This window comes from Lipotes vexillifer, unplaced genomic scaffold (assembly GCF_000442215.2).
Source record: "Lipotes vexillifer unplaced genomic scaffold, Lipotes_vexillifer_v1.1 scaffold1344, whole genome shotgun sequence".
Lineage (NCBI taxonomy): Eukaryota > Metazoa > Chordata > Mammalia > Artiodactyla > Lipotidae > Lipotes > Lipotes vexillifer.
Window position 1 is genome coordinate 576,160 of NW_006775258.1, and position 17,991 is coordinate 594,150.

The 17,991-nt window shown below is 41.7% G+C and overlaps 1 protein-coding gene across 1 annotated transcript in view; it reads right to left on the reverse strand.

Annotated features, from left to right (window-relative positions):
* Positions 1 to 17,991, reverse strand: part of ABCA13 (ATP binding cassette subfamily A member 13) — a 259,148-nt gene that overhangs the window by 198,408 nt on the left and 42,749 nt on the right. Inside the window, 3 exon segments of the mRNA XM_007472367.1 lie at positions 2,343 to 2,350; positions 14,433 to 14,493; positions 14,495 to 14,524. Coding sequence (XP_007472429.1) covers positions 2,343 to 2,350; positions 14,433 to 14,493; positions 14,495 to 14,524 — 99 coding nt within the window.

The following is a 17,991-nucleotide window of genomic DNA, read 5'->3' on the forward strand; positions in this document are numbered from 1 at the left end:
AGCGCCCATGAGGTTCAGCATCTGGCCCAGCTTCCCTCCTGAGGACATGGAAACGAGGACATGGCAACTTTTCTCTGGGCACAGCGCGTATCGTTCCCAAGTCAGGGACTTTGCAAATAAATTCCTTCATGAGAAAATTTATTCAGAAGAGTCGAATTCCGTTCCACACAAAATTTGCTACTTATTTGCTGAGTGAAAACTCCACCTTTTCTATATGGTCCCTGTAATGCTGATACTTACATGTAAATGGAAAGAAAATGGTTAAATCATAGAGGGTGAGGTTGCAGACCACAGCTAAGTCAACAGCGGGAGCCGGAAAGAATGAACAACAGAGGGAAGGACGTGTGAGAGACACGGCTGGAGTAACCCAGCTCCAAGCAGAGAGGGTGGCCCTGTCCCCCTCAGTACCTGCCCACTGGGCAGCAGTGGCAGCAAAGGGGACGAGATCCAGCTTTGCCCCCATAGCAGCTCTCCTGTGATTCCATGTTTACCCTGGAAAGTTATCTTATCCATCAAAGCTTGTTTCTTCATCTGCAGTGTGAAGAAAGCAGAATCCCCTGCGGGATTGTCCTAAGGATTAAGCCAAGTACCTCGTGTGTATAAGTGCTTACTGAGGGCATCCTGTTGTCATGGTTACAGCTGCTGAAGAGGAGAGCTAGGCACCAGTCAGTTATCCTAATTTAATTCCTCCCGATGAAACTAAGCTCAACAACTAGAAAATAGGAGACCAAAAAGTGCATTCCACGCTCTGAGGGGCTCTGAGTGTTTGGGATTTTTGTTTTCTTCTTTTTGATAGAGAATTGGAAAGTGTTCAATTTTACAGGATGGGGCAAACCGGGAGCATTTCTATATTGCTGATCATTTGTCGTTTGAATGTGTGCTCTACAGGCTCACCCAGTAAGTTTGCTGACGACTTCACTGTGTTAATTCCAGAGGCTTCATGGAATACGGAGTGACCTGGCCTCTGCAGAGTGTGGCTTTAATTGTGTTCCAGGGACAGAACCAAAGCTGCTTAAAAAAGGCTTTGCATAGCTGAATCGTTCATATAATTGAATGACTATATCCGTGTGTATATATGTGTGTGTGCGTGTGCATGTGTGTGCACATGTGTAATGTCAGGAATTAGAAAAGCAGCTCCACACAAAAACTCCGTGGGCTTTAGCACCCCTTGCAGAGGTCCTTCCCCGAGAAGAAGGCAGCAGCGGCTGTTTGGTAAGAGGTATCACTCAGTGGAGTGAATGTAACACAAGTCGTTGCTCAAGTCTCCACCACATGTCCTCTGACTCTGGACTCCTCAGTGCCCTCCCTGACCCGACGGGGGTGCTGGGGTGGGGGGCACCTCCACAGGAAAGGATGAAAAACGGGACAGGGACACAAAGGCCCATTGTGAGAGGACTAGACCAGGCCGCTTCTCTCTCCTGTGTCCCCATCAAACGTAAGAGGTAGTTAAAGACGGGCCGAGAGGAAACACACAGGTCTGTGGAGCACAAGGTGTGGGAAGGCCCCAGCTGGCAAGGGCAGCAAGAATCGGAGGCTCACACATGCACGGGGTAAAAGACTCTGCAAGGACTTCAGCCGAGCTCTGGCCACGAGAAGCTGTGCATTGTCCCCATTTGACATCTTAGCTGATGACCAGAGACACGCTGGCGTTAGCCATGGCCAACTAGGTGGTTTGAGATTCCCTGTTTCTAGCCCTAAAGATGATGTCCAACAATTGCCTCTATCCTATTGCTTTCGTCTCTTCTAAATGAGGGACGGCTTCCCAACATTTGGGGCCAGAGCTATATGTTAGGGGAGGCTGTCCTGTACATCACAAGGTGTTTAGGAACATTCCTGGTTGGGAGCATCTCACCAGCTTTGACAACAAGAAATGGCTCCAGACCTTGCCAAATGCCCGAGGGGACAAACTCCCCCTCAGCTGAGAACCACTGATGGAAACAGAGTCCCGACAAGCTCCCTGCACATGAAAAACATCCTATCAGGCTTCAGTGCCTCATTCTTAACCTCAACAGACAGTTAAGGAAACTCTCCAACATGAGAGAACTCAAAATAAATGAATAGAGCTAGACCTTCAAGATGACGGAGGAATAAGAGGTGGAGATCACCTTCCTCCCCAGAAATATATCAAAACTACATCTACATGTGGAACAACTCCTACAGAACACCTACTGAACGCTGGCAGAAGACCTCAGACGTCCCAAAAGGCAAGAAACTCCCCACGTACCTGGGTAGGGTAAAAGAAAAAAAGAAAAACAGAGACAAAAGAATAGGGAAGGGACCTGCACCAGTGGGAGAGAGCTGTGAAGGAGGAAAGGTTTCCACACACTAAGAAGGCCCTTCACAGCCGAGACTGCAGGTGGCAGAGGGGGGAGCTTCGGAGCCACAGAGGAGAGCGCAGCAACAGGGGTGCAGAGGGCAAAGTGGAGAGATGCCCGCACAGAGAATCGGTGCCGACCAGCACTCACCAGCCCGAGAGGCTTGTCTGCTCACCCGCCGGGGTGGGCGGGCCTGGGAGCTGAGGTCCGGGGTTCAGAGGTCAGATCCCAGGGACAGGACTGGGGTTGGCTGTGTGAACACAGCCTGAATGGGGTCAGTGCACCACAGCTAGCCAGGAGGGATTCTGGGGAAAAGTCTGGAACTGCCTAAGAGGCAACAGACCATTGTTTTGGGGTACACGAGGAGAGGGATTTGGAGCACCACTTAAACAAGCTCCAGAGATGGGTGCAAGCCGCAGCTATCAGCGCAGACACCACAGACGGGCATGAGACGCTAAAGCTGCTGCTGCAGCCACCAAGAAGCCTGTGCAGCCTACCACTGCCAGTGTCCCATGATCCAGGGACAGCTTCCCCGGGAGAACACATGGCGCACCTCAGGCTGGTGCAACGTCACGCCGGCCTCTGCTGCTGCAGGCTCGGCCCGCATCCATACCCCTCCCTCCGCCTGGCCTGAGTGAGCCAGAGCCCCCGAAGCAGCTGCTCCTTTAACCCCGTCCTGTCTGAGTGAAGAACAGAGGCCCTCAGGTGACCTACATGCAGAGGCGGGACCAAATCCAAAGCTGAACCACAGGAGCTTTGCAAACAAAGAAGAGGGAGTTTCTCCCAGCAGCCTCAGGAGCAGTGGATTAAATCCCCACAATCAACTTGATGTACCCTGCATCTGTGGAATACCTGAATAGACAACGAATCACCCCAAAATTAAGGCGGTGGACTTTGGGAGCAACTGTAGACTTGGGATTTGCTGTCTGCGACTGACTGGTTACTCGCCTCATGTTTATCTTAGTTTAATATTTAGATCTTATTATCATTGGTAGATTTGTTTACTGATTTGGTTATTCTCTTCCATTTTTTCTTATATATAGATTTTTTTTTCCTTTTTCTCTTTTTGTGAGTGTGTATGTGTATGCTTCTTTGTGTAATTTTGTCAGTATAGCTTTGCTTTTACCATTTGTCCTAGGGTTCTCTTTGTCTGTGTGTGTTTTTTTTTTAGTATAGTTTTTAGTGCTTGTTATCATTGGTGGATTTGTTTTTTGGTTTGGTTGCTCTCTTCTTTCTTTCTTTCTATTTTTTTTCTCTCGTTTCTTCTGAGCCATGTGGCTGACAGGATCTTGGTGTACTGGCTGGGTGTCAGGCCTAAGCCTCTGAGATGGGAGAGCCGAGTTCAGACCATTGGTCCACCAGAGACCTCCCGGCTCCATGTAATATCAAATGGCAAAAGTTCTCCCAGAGATTTCCATCTCAATGCTAAGACACAGCTCCACTCAACGACCAGCAAGCTACAGTGCTGGACGCTCTATGCCAAACAACTAGCATGATAGAAAAACAACCCCGCCCATTAGCAGAGAGGATGCCAAAATCATAATAAGGTCACGGACACCCCAAAACAATCACCAGATGCGGTCCTCCCACCAGAAAGACAAGATCCAGCCTCATCCACCAGAAGATAGACACCAGTACCCTCCACCAGGAAGCCTACACAACCCACTGAACCAACCTTAGCCACTGGGGACAGACACCAAAAACAACGGGAACTACGAACCTGCAGCCTGCAAAAAGGAGACCCCAAATATAGTAAGATAAGCAAAATAAAAAGACCAGAGAGGGGCTTCCCTGGTGGCGCAGTGCTTGAGAGTCCGCCTGCCGATGCAGGAGACGCGGGTTCGTGCCCCGTTTCGGGAGGATCCCACATGCCGCGGAGCGGCTGGGCCCGTGAGCCATGGCCGCTGAGCCTGCGCGTCCGGAGCCTGTGCTCCGCAAATGGGAGAGGCCACAACAGTGAGAGGCCCGCATAACGCAAGGAAAAAAAAAAAAAAAGACCAGAGAAACACACAGCAGATGAAGGAGCAAGATAAAAACCCACCAGACCAAACAAATGAAGAGGAAATAGGCAGTCTACCTGAAAATGAATTCAGAAAAATGATAGTAAAGATATCCAAAATCTTGGAAACAGAATGGAGAAAATAACAAGAAACGTTTAACAAGGTCCTAGAAGAACTAAATAGCAAACAAACAAGGATGAACAACACAATAAATGAAATCAAAAATTCTCTACAAGGACTCAATAGCAGAATAACTGAGGCAGAAGAACGGTGAAGTGACCTGGAAGATATGATAGTGGAAATAACTACCGCAGAGCAGAATAAAGAAAAAAGAATGAAAATAATTGAGGACAGTCTCAGAGACCTCTGGGACAACATTAAATTCACCAACATTCGAATTATAGGGGTGCCAGAAGAAGAAGAGAAAAAAAAGGGACTGAGAAAATATTTGAAGAGATTATAGTTGAAAACTCTCATAACATGAGAAAGGAAATAATCAAGTCCAGGAAGTGCAGAGACTCTCATACAGGGTAAATCCAAGGAGAAACACGCCAAGACACATATTAATTAAACTATCAAAAATTAAATACAAAGAAAATGTATTAAAAGCAGCAAGGAAAAAGCAACAAATAACATACAAGGGAATCCCCATAATGTTAGCAGCTGATCTTTCAGCAAAAACTCTGCAAGCCAGAAAGGAGTGGCAAGACATAATTAAAGTGATGAAAGGGAAAAACCTACAACCAAGATTACTCTAGCCAGCAAGGATCTCATTCACATTCAACAGAGAAATTAAATAAAACCTTTACAGACAAGTAAAAGCTAAGAAAATTCAGCACCACCAAACCAGCTTTACAACAAATGCTAAAGGAACTTCTCTAGGCAGGAAACACAAGAGAAGGAAAAGACCTACAATAACAAACCCAAAACAATTAAAAAATGGTAACAGGAACATACATATTGATAACTACCTTAAATGTAAATGGATTAAATGCTCTAACCAAAAGACATAGACTGGCTGAAGGGATACAAAAACAAGACCTGTACATATGTTGTCTAAAAGAGACCCACTTCAGACCTAGGGACACATACAGACTTGAGATGGGGAGGATGGAAAAAGATATTCCATGCAAATGGAAATCAAAAGAAAGCTGGAGTAGCAATTCTCATCTCAGACAAAATAGACTTTAAAATAAAGACTATTACAAAAGACAAAGAGGACACTACATTATGATCAAGGGATCAATCCAAGAAGATGATATAACAATGGTAAATATTTATGTACCCAATGTAAGGGTTGCACCTCAGTACATAAGGCAAATGCTAACAGCCATAAAAGGGAAAATCAACAGTAAAAAAATCATAGTACGGGACTTTAACACCCCACTTTCACCAATGGACAGATCATCCAAAATGAAAATAAATAAGGAAACACAAGCTTTAAATGACACATTAAACAAGATGGACTTAATTGATATTTATAGGACATTCCATTCAAAAACAACAGAATACACTTTCTTCTCAAGTGCTCAAGGAACATTTTCCAGGATAGATCATATATTGGGTCACAAATCAAGCCTTGGTAAATTTAAGAAAATTGAAATCATATCAAGTATATTTTCCAACCACAATGTTATGAGACTAGACATCAATTACAGGAAAAAATCTGTAAAACATACAAGCACATGGAGGCTACACAATACACTACTGAATAGCCAAGAGATGACTGAAGAAATCAGAGAGGAATCAAAAAATATCTAGAAACAAATGACAATGAAAACATGACAACCCAAAACCTATGAGATGCAGCAAAAGCAGTTCTAAGAGGGAAGTTTATAGCAATACAATCCTACCTCAAGAAACAAGAAAAATCTCAAATGAACAACCTAACCTTACACCTAAAGCAATTAGAGAAAGAAGAACAAAAAAACCCCCAAAAGTTAGCAGAAGGAAAGAAATCATAAAGATCAGACCAGAAATAATTGATATTTATAGGACATTTCATTTAAGTCCATTGTGTTTAATGTATCATTTAAATAAATGAAGGAAACAATAGCAAAGATCAATAAAACTAAACACTGGTTCTTTGAGACGATAAAAAAAATTGATAAACCACTAGCCAGACTCATCAAGAAAAAAAAGGGAGAAGACTCAAATCAGTAGAATTAGAAATGAAAAAGGAGAAGGAACCACTGACACTGCAGAAATACAAAAGATCATGAGAGATTACTACAAGCAACTATATGCCCAAAAAATGGACAACCTGGAAGAAATGGACAAATTCTTAGAAAAGCACAGCCTTCCGAGACTGATCCAGGAAGAAATAGAAAATATACACAAACCAATCACAAGCTCTAAAATTGAAACTGTGATTAAAAATTTTCCAACAAACAAAAGCCTGGGACCAGATGGCTTCACAGGCGAATTCTATCAAACATTTAGAGAAGAACTAACACCTATCCTTCTCAAACTCTTCCAAAATATAGTAGAGGGAGGAACACTCCCCAACTCATTCTACAAGGCCACCATCACCCTGATACCAAAACCAGACAAAGATATCACAAAAAACAAAAACTACAGGCCAATATCACTGATGAACATGGATGCAAAAGTCCTCAACAAAATACTAGCAAACAGAATCCAACAGCACATTAAAAGGAACATACAACATGATCAAGTGGGGTTTATCCAAGGAATGTAAAGGTTCTTCAATATATGCAAATCAATCAATGTGATAAGCCATATTAAAAAACTGAAGGAGAAAAAGCATATGATCATCTCAACAGATGCAGAAAAAGCTTTCAACAGAATTCACCACCTATTTATGATAAAAACCCTCCAGAAAGTAGGCATAGAGAGAACTTTCCTCAACATAATAAAGGCCATATATGACAAACCCACAGCCAACATTATCCGCAATGGTGAAAAACTGAAGCCATTTCCACTAAGGTCAGGAACAAGACAAGTTTGCCCACTCTCACCACTATTATTCAACATAGTTTTGGACGTTTTAGCCAATGCAGTCAGAGAAGAAACAGAAATAAAAGGAATCCAAATTGGAAAATAAGTACAACTGTCACTGTTTGCAAATGACATGATACTATACATAGCGAATCCCAAAGATGCTACCAGAAAACTACTAGAGCTAATCAATGAATTTGGGAAAGTAACAGGATACAAAATTAATGCATAGAAATCTCTTGCCTTTCTATACACTACTGATGAAAAATCTGAAAGTGAAATTAAGAAAACACTCCCATTTACCACTGCAACAAAAATAATAAAATATCTAGGAATAAACCTACCTAAGGAGACAAAAGACCTGTATGCAGAACACTATGACACTGATGAAAGAAATTAAAGATGATACAAACAGATGGAGAGATTTACCATGTTCTTGGATTGGAAGAATCAACATTGTGAAAATGACTATACTACCCAAAACAATCTACAGATTCAATGCAATACCTATAAAACTACCACTGGCATTTTTCACAGAACTAGAACAGAAAATTTCACAATGTGTATGAAAACACAAAAGACCCCAAATAGCCAAAGCAATCTTGAGAAAGAAAAACGGAGCTGGAGGAATCAGGCTCCCAGACTTCAGACTATACTACAAACCTACAGTAATCAAGACAGTATAGTACTGGCACAAAAACAGAAATATAGATCAATGGAACAGGATAGAAAGCCCAGAGATAAATCCACGGACATTTGATCATCTTATCTTTGATAAAGGAGGCAAGAATATACAGTGGAGAAAAGACAGACTCTTCAGTAAGTGGTGCTGGGAAAACTGGAAAGCTACATGCAAAAGAATGAAATTAGAACACTCCCTAACACCATACACAAAAATAAACTCAAAATGGATTAAAGACCTAAATGTAAGGCCAGACACTATCAAACTCTTAGAGGAAAACATAGGCAGAACACTCTATGACATAAATCACAGCAAGATCTTTTTGGACCCACCTCCTAGAGAAATGGAAATAAAAACAAAAATAAACAAATGGGGCCTAATGAAACTTAAAGGAAACCATAAACAAAACAAAAAGACAACTCTCAGAATGGGAGAAAATATTTGCAAATGAAGCAACTGACAAAGGATTAATCCCCAAAATTTACAAATAACTCATGCAGCTCAATATCAAAAAACAAACAACCCAATTAAAACATGGGCAGAAGACCTAAACAGACATTTCTCCAAAGAAGGTATACAGATTGCCAACAAACACAGGAAAGGATGCTCAACATCACTCATCTTTAGAGAAATCAAACCAAAACTACAATGAGGTATCACCTCACACCAGTCAGAATGCCCATCATCTTAAAAATCTACAAACAATTAATGCTGGAGAGGGTGTGGAGAAAAGGGAACCCTCTTGCACTGTTGGTGGGAATGTAAATTGATACAGCCACTATGGAGAACAGTATGAAGGTTCCTTAAAAAGCTAAAAATAGAACTACCATATGACCCAGCAATCCCACTCCTGGGCATATACCCTGAGAAAACCATAATTCAAAAAGAGTCATGTACCCCAGTGTTCATAATTCAAAGAGTCATGTACCCCAGTGTACATGACTAGCCAGGACATGGAACAGCCAGGACATGGAAGCAACCTAAGTGTCCATCGACAGATGAATGGATAAAGAAGATATGGCACATATATACAATGGAATATTACTCAGCCATAAAAAGAAATGAAATTGAGTTATTTGTAGTGAGGCAGATGGACCTAGAGTCTGTCATACAGAGTGAAGTAAGTCAGAAAGAGAAAAACAAATACCATATGCTAACACATATATACAGAATTTTTTAAAAAATGGTTCTGAAGAACCTAGGCGCAGGACAGGAATAAAGACACAGACGTAGAGAATGGACTTGAAGACACAGAGAAGGGGAATGGTAAGCTGGGGCGAGATGAAAGAGTGGCATTGACATATATACACTACCAAATGTAAGATAGACAGCTAGTGGGAAGCAGCTGCATAGCACAGGGAGATCAGCTCGGTGCTTTGTGACCACCTAGAGGCATGGGATAGGGAGGGTGGGAGGGAGACGCAAGAGGGAGGGGATATGAGGATATATGTATAGCTGATTCACTTTGTTATAAAGCAGAAACTAACACTCCATTGTAAAGCAATTATACTCCAATAAAGATGTTAAAAAAATAAAAATAAAAAACGAATTAAAAAAAACAGAAACAATGATCAAAAATTGAACCTAAAGGTAGAGATGACATTTTTTAATACAGGTGAGAAATTCAAGGAAATGACAGGAAAATACCTGATACGTGAAGGAAGACTTTCTGCAGACTTAAAAGATCCATTATTAAAGTCAGAATGATGGACAACTTGCTGAAGACAAACAACTAGAAATTATGGATGATTTTTTAAAATCTGTGTGAAAGCTTCCAACAGCTACCAAGGCCACAAGGACTTGACGGTCTGATGCCCTCAGGAGAGGCCATAGGAGTCTGGTACGTGGGATCCTAAGGATGGAGAACCTGAGCCTCCTGGGTCCTGCGGGGCCTGAGTTCAGGGACTCAGGTGTGAGGGTCTAGGAAACACCCCAGTTTTATCTGAGACCCCTCCTCACCCCAACAGGACTACAGCAGCAGAGGAAAAACTCCCAGTAAGACTGAACCTCCATCAATCAACTCAGCCTCTGATTAGATTCAAGGACGTGTTCCCAGCCTAGCTCTCTGCAGGGAGCAGAAAAACAGCATAAAGAGGAAAACAGCACCATGAAGAAAGAAAAATTTATTTCTACAATTTTCATACACAACGTCTGGTAGTCAATGAAAATATGATTAGTATTTCTGGATTATTAAATATGATTAATATTGTAGTTAAAAATACGCACATCAAAAATCTTTGAACACAATTAGCGAAAGTTAGACGACAATAGGGAGAATTTCAGAAGAGAAATGAAAACTATTTTTTAAAAGAATCGAATTATAAGCTTAGATTGGGAAATGTGATAACTGAAATGAAAAACTCTCAGCTGAGGAGATAATTAGTGGATTTTTTAAAAGGTAAGAAAAAAATATGTCAAACTGAAGCACAGAGAGAAAGAAAAAGATGGGAAAACAAGAGAATAGGATATAACCAGCATATGGACACAGAAATTTTTTCGTGTTTAATTGGAGTTTCAGAGGAGAACAGAGAGAGAACTGATCAGAAGTAATATTTTAAGAGATAATAACCAAGACTTTCCCAAAATTTAAGATATCAAGACACTGATTCAAGAAGTGCTGGAAAACCAAAGCGGGAAACTCGTGATGGAAAACACACCTCAGTAAGTCAGAGTGAGATGCTGTGGGGAGAAAAAAGAAAAATTTTAAATACAGACAGAAGAAAATATAAATATCTCACATTCTCAGTAGAAAATAAAATACAGCCTCAAAACAACTAAAGCCTCAACTGACAGAATTAAATAGAAATAGACAAATCCACAATCAAAATAGGAAATAAAAACACACACTTCTAATAACTGATAGAACAGGCACACAAAAATCAGCAAGGATACAGAGGAGATGCACCCTCCAACCTAGAACCGCTACACGCAGGATGCAAAGCTGCCCATGTGGGAGCATTAACAAATTTCAAACAAATGAAATCATACTGACTGTACATTCTCTGACCACTGCGACCTAAAGCTAGAAGTCAGTAACACAAAGATAAATGGAAAATCCCAAATATTTCTAAATTAAGCTATAAACTTTCAAATAATTCGAGAATCAAAAGAATTACACTTCACTGAATGATAATGAAAACAGAACATATGAAAACCTGTGAGATGCAGTTAAGGCAATGCTCAGAGGGAAAAGAAGGGTCATGAATACATACAAGTATAAACTTAAATACATGAGAAAGAAGAAAAGGTAGAAATCAATCATCTAAGTATCTATCTCAAGAACTTACCAAAAAAGAGCAGGGGGAGGTGACAAACCAAAGAAAGTAAAAGGCAAGGACCAATAAAGAAAAAAGCAGAAATCAATGAAATAGAAAGCAAACATAAAAAAGAAACAACAAAGCCAAATATTCATTTTTTTTGAAAAGACTAATAAAATTGATAATTCTCTGACCAAAAAAGGGAAGAGAGAGACAGAAAACACAAATTAAAGTTATCAAGAATGAAACATGGAATGTTTTTCACATATCCTTCAGATATAAAAGTGAATTTACTGAGTAAAATTACTCAGGAAATTTTCCTCTCACTCACCCTTTTCCTTGATAATTCTGAATATGAAGCAAGAAAACATGGTAATAAAGCAAAAATGGGAGGATGGAGAAGGTAGGAAATGTAGCCTCCAGTGTGGGAGAAGAGACGGACACAGAGGTAGGCTGGCCCAGTGGGAGGGGAGGGGGGGCCTGGCTGGGTGTCTGCATGAACAAAAGGACCCCAAGTCAAGGGGACATGTTGGCAAACTGGGGGTAGGGGCGGGCAAATGGACAGCAAATGTTACACCTGAGAACAAGGTAATACGAACCTCTGGGGAAGGGGAACCCTGGGAAAAGGAAATTTCATTCTATGTACCACGTGGCTCTGCATTGGGCGACATTTATCCAGTCCCAACGCTTCACGACGTAACTAAAATGGACATGTAACCATCATGGGGCGGGGAAAATGACCTGGGGAAATCAATGATTATTCCTAAAATGAATAGATCGAGAAACACTAGTATAAGCACAGTGTTTAAAGATGTAGCAACCAATCCAGAAGAAACAGTTACACAAGTTTAAAGCAGTTCACGCTAGGGACCCTCAGTAACAGAGCCAATTTCTATGAACAGGTTACAAAATGATATGGACAGTATGACCATTTTTACAAAAATACATGCACCTAAGTTCATATAAGCCATATAATTACTTCTGAAAAATTACTCCAAGGCTTCTACAATGACTCTCTCTGAGGATGAGATTACGGGTAGATTGTTTTTCTGGTTTATTTGTATTTTCCATCGCTTCCACAACAGACAATTACTTCTGTAATAAACAAAAAGTTATTTTTTAAAAGTTAGATAATCAAGAAAAACAAAAGCATGATTGGGTGAACATTCCCAGGAACCGCATTAATGTACCTTCAAGTAGTCATTCTGCCCCAGTCTACAGCGACTAGGAATAGGCAATTTCAGAAGGATGCCCAGAGTAAGGTGAGTTAACTCTTTAACCAGGGAGTTACAAAAGGAGATGTGCATCTAGAGGGTGCTCTAGACGTGCATCTAGAGCACACCTGCACCATGGACAGGCAGGCCTGTGTTCACACCTGGCCTGTTCCCAGAGGGCTGTGCAGAATCACATGGAAGATGACCATCATTCTCCACCTCAACAAGAGGGGCTTCACCTTGGATGGGGCAGTGAGAAGGGAGGAATCACACCTCACAGGTCTCAAAATTCCATCTGAACCCCACACTCGGGGTTCAGACACATCTGTAGGAAAAGCTCAGTGTCTGAATTTCTGTTACTGCTTTTCCCACGAACTTGATAATAGAAGTTTACATGAGGGAAAACCTGTTCAAAGGTGGTGTGCATTCTCAGCAAGGAGCTGGAGGATCCCTGGGCTCTCTGGCCCCAAGGTGACATGCCTGCGGGGCTGCAGGAGCAGAGTAATAAGAGCTTCTGTGGCAGGACAGGAAACCTCTGGTCCTCACCCCACAGCTCAGGATGCAGCCACTGCTGTAATGAGCTTTCCAGAACTATTGCGTTTGTAAGTGTGCTTTAACTACGTGAAAACACCATTCAAGGCAGTAACATACATTTATTTATTTATTTATTTATTTATTTATTTATTTTTGCGGTACGTGGGCCTCTCATCGCTGCAGCCTCTCCCGTTGTGGAGCACAGGTTCCAGACGTGCAGGCCCAGCGGCCATGGCTCACAGGCCCAGCCGCTCCACGGCCTGTGGGATCTTCCCGGACTGGGGCACGAACCCCTGTCCCATGCATCGGCAGGTGGACTCTCAACCACTGCACCACCAGGGAAGCCCAGTAACATTTATTTTTAAATACTATTAAACTTTCTAAAGTAGTAAATTCACCAAAAAAATTTTTTTTCATAAAGGGAAGTATTGTGCCTAATATATCACCTTGCCCTCCACTAACCCTTGTGCTCCAAGCAGATGCCAGCCCTTGCTCTGGGTGTGGGCACAGTGGCAGGTGCCGTGGGCCTCAGATGGCCTGACACCCTTCCTTCCCTCCCGGAGCTCTTTCTTTCTTCCATTCTGCCATCCCGCTGGCCTAGCCCCCTGGAAACATCACTGGGATGTGCCTGTCAAACCACCGCACGGGGGCTGGGGGTCTCCAGATTCTCGCTCAGAGCCTGACTCTCCTGCGTGTACAGAAAATGGTTGTTGAACATCTAAATGAAGTCACCAATTAATAAACTACAGACATGCGATAAACGTTTGCTGACTGATGAATTTTTTAATCTAAGTTTCAGATCTTCAAATCAATTAACTGCTTTCAATTGACTATTAACTCAATGATAGCAATTTCTTTTATAAAATTGTATAATAAGGCCTTCCCTGGTGGCGCAGTGGTTGAGAGTCCGCCTGCCGATGCAGGGGACGAGAGTTCGGGCCCCGGTCTGGGAAGATCCCACATGCCGCGGAGCGGCTGGGCCTGTGAGCCATGGCCGCTGAGCCTGCATGTCCGGAGCCTGTGCTCCACAACGGGAGAGGCCACAACAGTGAGAGGCCCGCGTACCGCAAAAAAAAAAAAAAGATTGTGTAATAACTCACGATTCCTGTATTTAAATCAGAAGCCTTCCTTTTTAACTAAATTCCTTACTGTTCAAGCCCTGAGTCAGCAAATCAGAAAACTTTTCAGTTATGAACAAAAAAAAAAAAAAAAAAATTGTGTAATAACTCACGATTCCTGTATTTAAATCAGAAGCCTTCCTTTTTAACTAAATTCCTTACTGTTCAAGCCCTGAGTCAGCAAATCAGAAAACTTTTCAGTTATGAACAAACTTGGGAGTATATTTAACTCAGGCTCTGCATCTCAAAGACAAGAAACCAGAAACTGGGGGAGGAAGCAGTGACTCATCAGTGTCACCCAGAAATTTCATGGCCTGATGATGGATCCACCACAACGCCCGCCGCACTTACCGAGTGTCTGGAGCTTTTCCGTCCATTTGTCTACATCAATGTGCAGCTGGCTTTCTACAAAGGCTTCTTATAAATTTGTTCTTCAGGGCTTCCTAAAGGAAAATAATATAGTTTAACAAGACTAATCTCACCATTCCTCTTGTTGAATAATACTTGTTAGGTTTATTCCAAGTTTCATGATACAGGGAAAAGGCACAAAAAGTGCAAAGAGGTTCTAAAACATCCCAGTAAATAGGATTACATTTGCTTAGGACTTTATTTTGAAAAACAAAAGTAAACAATTGGGGATATAATTGTATGAATAAATATGCACTAATATTGAAAACAAAGAATGAATTAAGTGTTGATTTTTTGGTAAAACTTTCTAATAGAACTATATGGTGACCCTTTACATAAATTCTTTATATTGCCTTTTCTGTGGGCTGGTTATAAAGAGGGGGTCACTGTTACAAGAACACTGATGAAAGGTTCAGCATTTTCCCACACCCTCTCTTATACGTGCAATATTCAAAGCCTTATCTTTGGAAGCATGTTTCGTATCATCATCTATATCTTTCTTCTTTCACTATTGATGGCTCAACTCCACCTCATTTGTCAAAGGCTGCACTGTGGAAGGTTCTCCAAGATTACTTCCATCAGCTTGATGGCACCTTGCATACTAATTCTGCAGCTGGCACGCATACACCCGCACTGTGCTGCCACGTACCTACAACAAGCAACAATCTACTGAGGGTGGAAACACAGATGCAGTGGGGCCAATGCCAGGATTAAGCAAAAGGGGGATCTCTTTTTCTTTTAATTTTTATTGGAGTATAGCTGCTTTACAATGTTGTGTTAGTTTCTGCTGGTCAGCAAAGTGAATCAGCTCTACATATATATATATATCCATTACATATATATGGATATATATATATATCCATTCTTTTTTGGATTTCCTTCCCTTTAGGTCACCAAAGAGCACTGAGTAGAGTTCTCTGTGCTGTACAGTAGGTTCTCACTAGTTATGTACCTTATACATAGTATCAATATTGTATATAGGTCAATCCCAACCTCCCAACTCATCCCAACCTCCCCCTTCCCCCTTGGTATCCATACGTTTGTTCCCTATGTCTGTGTCTCTATTTCTCCTTTGTAAAAATGATCATCTATACCAATTTTGTTTTCAGATTCCACGTATATGTGTTAATATACGGCATTTGTTTTTCTCTTTCTGTCTTACTTCACTCCATATGACAGACTCTAGGTCCATCCACATCTCTGCAAATGATACAACTTTGTTCCTTTTTATGGCTGAGTAATATTCCATCATATATATGTACCATATCTTCTTTATCCATTCATCTGCTGATGGACATTTAGGTTGCTTCCATGTCCTGGCTGTTGTAAATAGTGTTGCAATGAACACTAGGGTACATGTGTCCTTTTGAATTATCTTCTCAGGGTATATGCCCAGGAGTGGGATTGCTGGGTCATATTGTAGCTCTCCTTTTAGCTTTTTAAGGAACCTCCATACTGTTCTCCATAGTGGCTGCACCAATTTACATTCCCACCAACAGTGCAAGAGGGTTCCCTTTTCTCCACACCCTCTCCAGCATTAATTGTTTGTAGATTTTCTGACGATGGCCATTCTGACTGGTGAGAGGTGATACCTCATTGTAGTTTTGATTTGCATTTCTCTAATAATTAGTGATGCTGAACATCTTTTCATGTGTTTGTTGGCCATCTACAGTCTTCTTTGGAGAAATGCCTATTTAGGTCTTCCGTCCAGTTTTTGATTGGGTTGTTTGTTTTTCTGATACTGAGCTGCATGAGCTGTTTGTATATTTTGGAGATTAATCCTTTGTCAGTTGCTTCATTTGCAAATATTTTCTCCCATTCTGAGGGTCGTCTTTTCCTCTTGTTTATGGTTTCCTTTGCTGTGCAAAAGCTTTTAAGTTTCACTAGGTCCCATTTGTTTATTTTTGTTTTCATTCTCATTACTCTAGGAGGTGGGTCAAAAAAGATCTTGCTGTGATTTATGTCAAAATGTGTTCTTCCCATGTTTTCCTCTGTGCATTTTATAGTGTCTGGCCTTACATTTAGGGCTTTAATCCATTTTGAGTTTATTTTTGTGTATGGTGTTAGGAATTGTTCTAATTTCATTCTTTTACATGTAGCTGTCCAGTTTTCCCAGCCAACAGTTGTTTTACCAAACAACTGTATAACGTGGGGACTTCTGATGAGGAATTTTCAATAACACCCACCTTCTGCATTTAGGTCTTTTATTTCTCATATCTCCCTGATACCTGATGATTTTATTGACTCTCGTCTATAGACGACAAGATTTCATGATGAAATCTCAGTGTCTGATTTTTTTAAGTCTTATTTATCTTCTTTCACTGGGCACTAGCTACTTGCCCAACATTATGTGATGCACTTCATATGCATTAGTCATTTAATCTCAGCAACATCTCCATGGAAAGATGCTTTTAACCGAAGGAAAAAGTAAGTCAGGGTCGCCGACATCAGTGAAATACTAATCTAGCCCTCTGCGGGGCAGAGCCACACCTAGAGTCCAGGCATCAGTTACTGCAAATCCAAGGGCACTTACAGATACTCTTGAACGTGATCTCGATGCTAAGAAATAGAGCCACTCACCACAATTCATTCTCTAAGTAAAAAGTTCTTCAAGTGATTGAATAAGTGGCTTTAATTTCTAACTTGACTACTTGGTAAACAGTGCTCAGCTAAACTGAAGACTTCTCCAAGAAACCACCTGCTTCTTTTTTTATCGAAGTATCAATGTTTGATTTACAATGTTGTGTTAGTTTCAAGTGTACAGCAAAGTGATTCGTATATATGTATTCGTTTTCAGACTCTTTTCCATTATAGGTTATTACAAGATATGGAGTATAGTTCCTCGTTCTATGCAGTAGATCCTTGTTGGTTATCTGTTAGATGTATATCAGTATATGCATCTGATAATCCCAAACTCCTAATTTAACCTTCTTCCCACAAACCACCTGATTCTTGAGATGGAGTTAGGCACTGTTACGTTCTCACACTACTTTGTAGAGACTCAACCTGCTGCTTATTATACTGCATATAATTATCTGTAGTTACAGCAGACCCCTTTTCAAAGCCTGTACTATCTACCATCTGATTCATTACAGAAAACGCCTACTGATCCCTGTATCAGCAAAGTAACTGGTGAGCAAACAAATTAAAGAATAACAACAATAATAGCCATGGCCACCATGAGAATGAGCATCCCAGACTCCCAGCTCCAGGAACGGCAACATCCAAGGCCCTCCGCTGTGCTCTGAAATCCACCTCAGTTTGCCCGGAGGCCACACCTCCCAGGCTGCTCTTAGCCATGACCAGGCCGAGGCCACTCCTAGGAGCCACGGCTCCCCTGACACAGGATCCCCCACGATACCTGACTTCAGCTGGATGAGAGGTGTCCTCTAAATGCAGGGCCCTGTGGGATGTTTCCACCCAGCCCCCACTCCACCCCCATCCCTTCAGGACCAGACCTCCCCGGCCTCCCCGGCTTCCCCAGCCTCGGCTCCCACAGCTC